Source organism: Fistularia commersonii, chromosome 22 (genome assembly GCF_037954325.1).
Source record: "Fistularia commersonii isolate RoL2024-O1a breed Wild chromosome 22, RoL_Fcom_v1.0, whole genome shotgun sequence".
Classification (NCBI taxonomy): domain Eukaryota; kingdom Metazoa; phylum Chordata; class Actinopteri; order Syngnathiformes; family Fistulariidae; genus Fistularia; species Fistularia commersonii.
Window position 1 is genome coordinate 5,505,952 of NC_141305.1, and position 2,347 is coordinate 5,508,298.

General features: G+C 45.4%; 1 protein-coding gene across 1 annotated transcript; it reads left to right on the plus strand.

The window, feature by feature from the left end:
- The first annotated feature begins 208 nt into the window (after positions 1 to 208).
- LOC147221390 (natterin-4-like) lies at positions 209 to 2,008 on the plus strand. Its single transcript, XM_086169241.1, has 3 exons — positions 209 to 283; positions 521 to 590; positions 921 to 2,008. The coding sequence occupies exons 2-3, from the start codon at positions 521 to 523 to the stop codon at positions 1,931 to 1,933; spliced, it is 1,083 nt and encodes a 360-aa protein (XP_086025367.1). The 5' UTR covers positions 209 to 283; the 3' UTR covers positions 1,934 to 2,008.
- Positions 2,009 to 2,347: the final 339 nt, after the last annotated feature.

Here is a 2,347-nt window from a genome sequence, read left to right on the forward strand (position 1 = left end):
AGTCATGCCAAGTCTTGGGAATTGGACTTATTGGACTGGGACCATTTAGTGAGTCACTTGCTGGCTGCTGCAGTGTTTGTCCTGTGGTATAAGTACAACAACCAGGTCCAGCCTGATTGGAGGATAGACTCTCATGTACCCACCCCTCAGATGCAAAATAAAGGGTCTAAGTTCCAGCAGGGTCAATGGTTGGGGTTTGCGGGTGAAGAGTAGCGTCTATGTTTTTGTTCTGACACATTCAAGCAAGCAGAAGTCCTGCCCACTGGATCGGTTGCTCCTTGAAGTGAGTGGAACAGTAAATCCGTCCTTTGAAACTCCTCAACTTGAAAGTTACAGTGATGTATCTTTTTTTTTTTTTTTTTTAATTCACCAGAAAAAGTTAATTTAAAAAGTTTAAATCCAGGTTTTCTCAATATTTGAACTTCATAAATGAATCTAATCCTAGGATGTTAGGAAATGTGAAGATGCAGTTATGTGGGTTTAGCCCGATTTGAACCTCAGCAATTGTAATCCTTTTCAGATGAAAGCGTCGGTATTGCTGTTGCTGACCCTCCCGGTTTTGTTGGCTCTGCGTCATGTTCGCAAACCAGGTAAACACCGCTCAATAGTCAAGAAAATATGCTGGGGTTCGTAACGTGTTTTGGGGGGCAATAAAGTCCAGCATTTAGTAAAGTTAAAGTTCACTGCAGTCCACCTTTTGTGGGTTGATTAAACTGTTTGGCGAGTCTTGTCATTGCTGAACGAGGAAATTACTTTTTATGGTAAACTGTTTGAGGCTCAAGTTCTGCAGAATGCCTCCCCCACCCCACCCCTGTGCAGCCCTTTAAACACATAGATAACTACTTATTTGTTCTTGGCTTCCTGTCCGTCATGATCTCTCTCTCTCTCTCTCTCCTGCTTCCTCACCTGATGCCGCACAGTGCCGACACCCACCCCAGAAGAGATCAAGAACACTCTGAACACATCATCCACTTTCCAATTTGCAGAGACCAACCTGAAATGGCAGGTCTGGCCAGGTTACATCCCAAATGGGTCCATTTCGGCTTACAATGACTATTTTAACCGCATCAATTATCTCTGCAAGCACAAATGCGACTCCGGCTTCTACACCCCCGAGCTGGGTCCTCGCTGCTTCTTCCCCAGCGGTTCTGATTCTAAAAAAATCTACTTTGAGGTTCTGGTCAACAAAGATGACTTTGAAATTTTGGAGTGGAAAAATAACTCGAATGGTGCATTCGGAGCTCATTCGGTCAAGACCTGTTTGGATGGCACGAAACACGTTGGGAAAGGCAGGCCCGGCATGGGAACTGTTTATGATGATTACTTCTTTGTGCATATTTCTGGTTTGACGCTGCCTTTCGGCGTCCACCAGACTCTAGACGTGAACAAAGACATAGAGAGCGAGCAAGTCTTTGACGTTCAGTACCACACCGAAGGGGTCGAAGTACTCAAGCATCCTACGGAAAATCTATTGGAGTACGTTGTCAATAACTTGAATTGCCAGCCAGGGGAACAGTTGATCACCCTGTCCAGCAAGAACAAGGCGAAGCACAGATGGAACACCAGCTTCTCCATAACGGAGGCAGTTAACCCAAGCATCGTCACGAAGGTCCCTATCATGACCCCTGCAGGTGTTGAGTTCAGTTCGGTCCAAACCCTCCCGTTCCTTCTACAGAGCAATTATTCCAGCCCCACCAACCTCTCTGTTACTATTAAACTGGACGTCCCGGCAAGCCACTCCTGTAAAGTCAACCTGCTGGCATCCAAGTTAAGTGCAGATATCCCGTTCACCGCTCGAATCAAACGCATCTACCAGAACGATGAGACTAGATGGACGTCCCTGAGCGGGACGTATCACGGCAGCAACACTGGAGATCTCCACGCTGTGGTGGGAATCTGTGAGCCTCTGCATGATAGTAACCCCTGTGCCTGATAGGAGACAGATGTGTCTGATATATCGATTGTTAACAGTTACATGATTATTTCCAATAAAATCCAATCCATTGAATGATGAACTGCCCCCTTTTTCTGAGAAAATTAAACACTAGAAAGGTAAAAACAAATTGGTGCGTTTGGCAAATTAGCCAGTTAACAAATGTCATTGATGGACAAACAGTAGAATATCAGCCGTCACAGCCTGTCATGGTAGGTCTGGCAGGCAATAAATTAAACGAAGCCTGTTTGGATTTTCGGGGCTGGTGTTTGCTTTTTTGATCAATCTGCTCCCGGTCAAAACCAAAGCTAATTCCGGGTATTCTGTGGTCTGGTTTTATGTTTGTTTGTTCAATGTAACTGAAAGCAGCGGTTCAGTCCAATAGATGGCGCCACATGATCTCCAGTAGAGGAC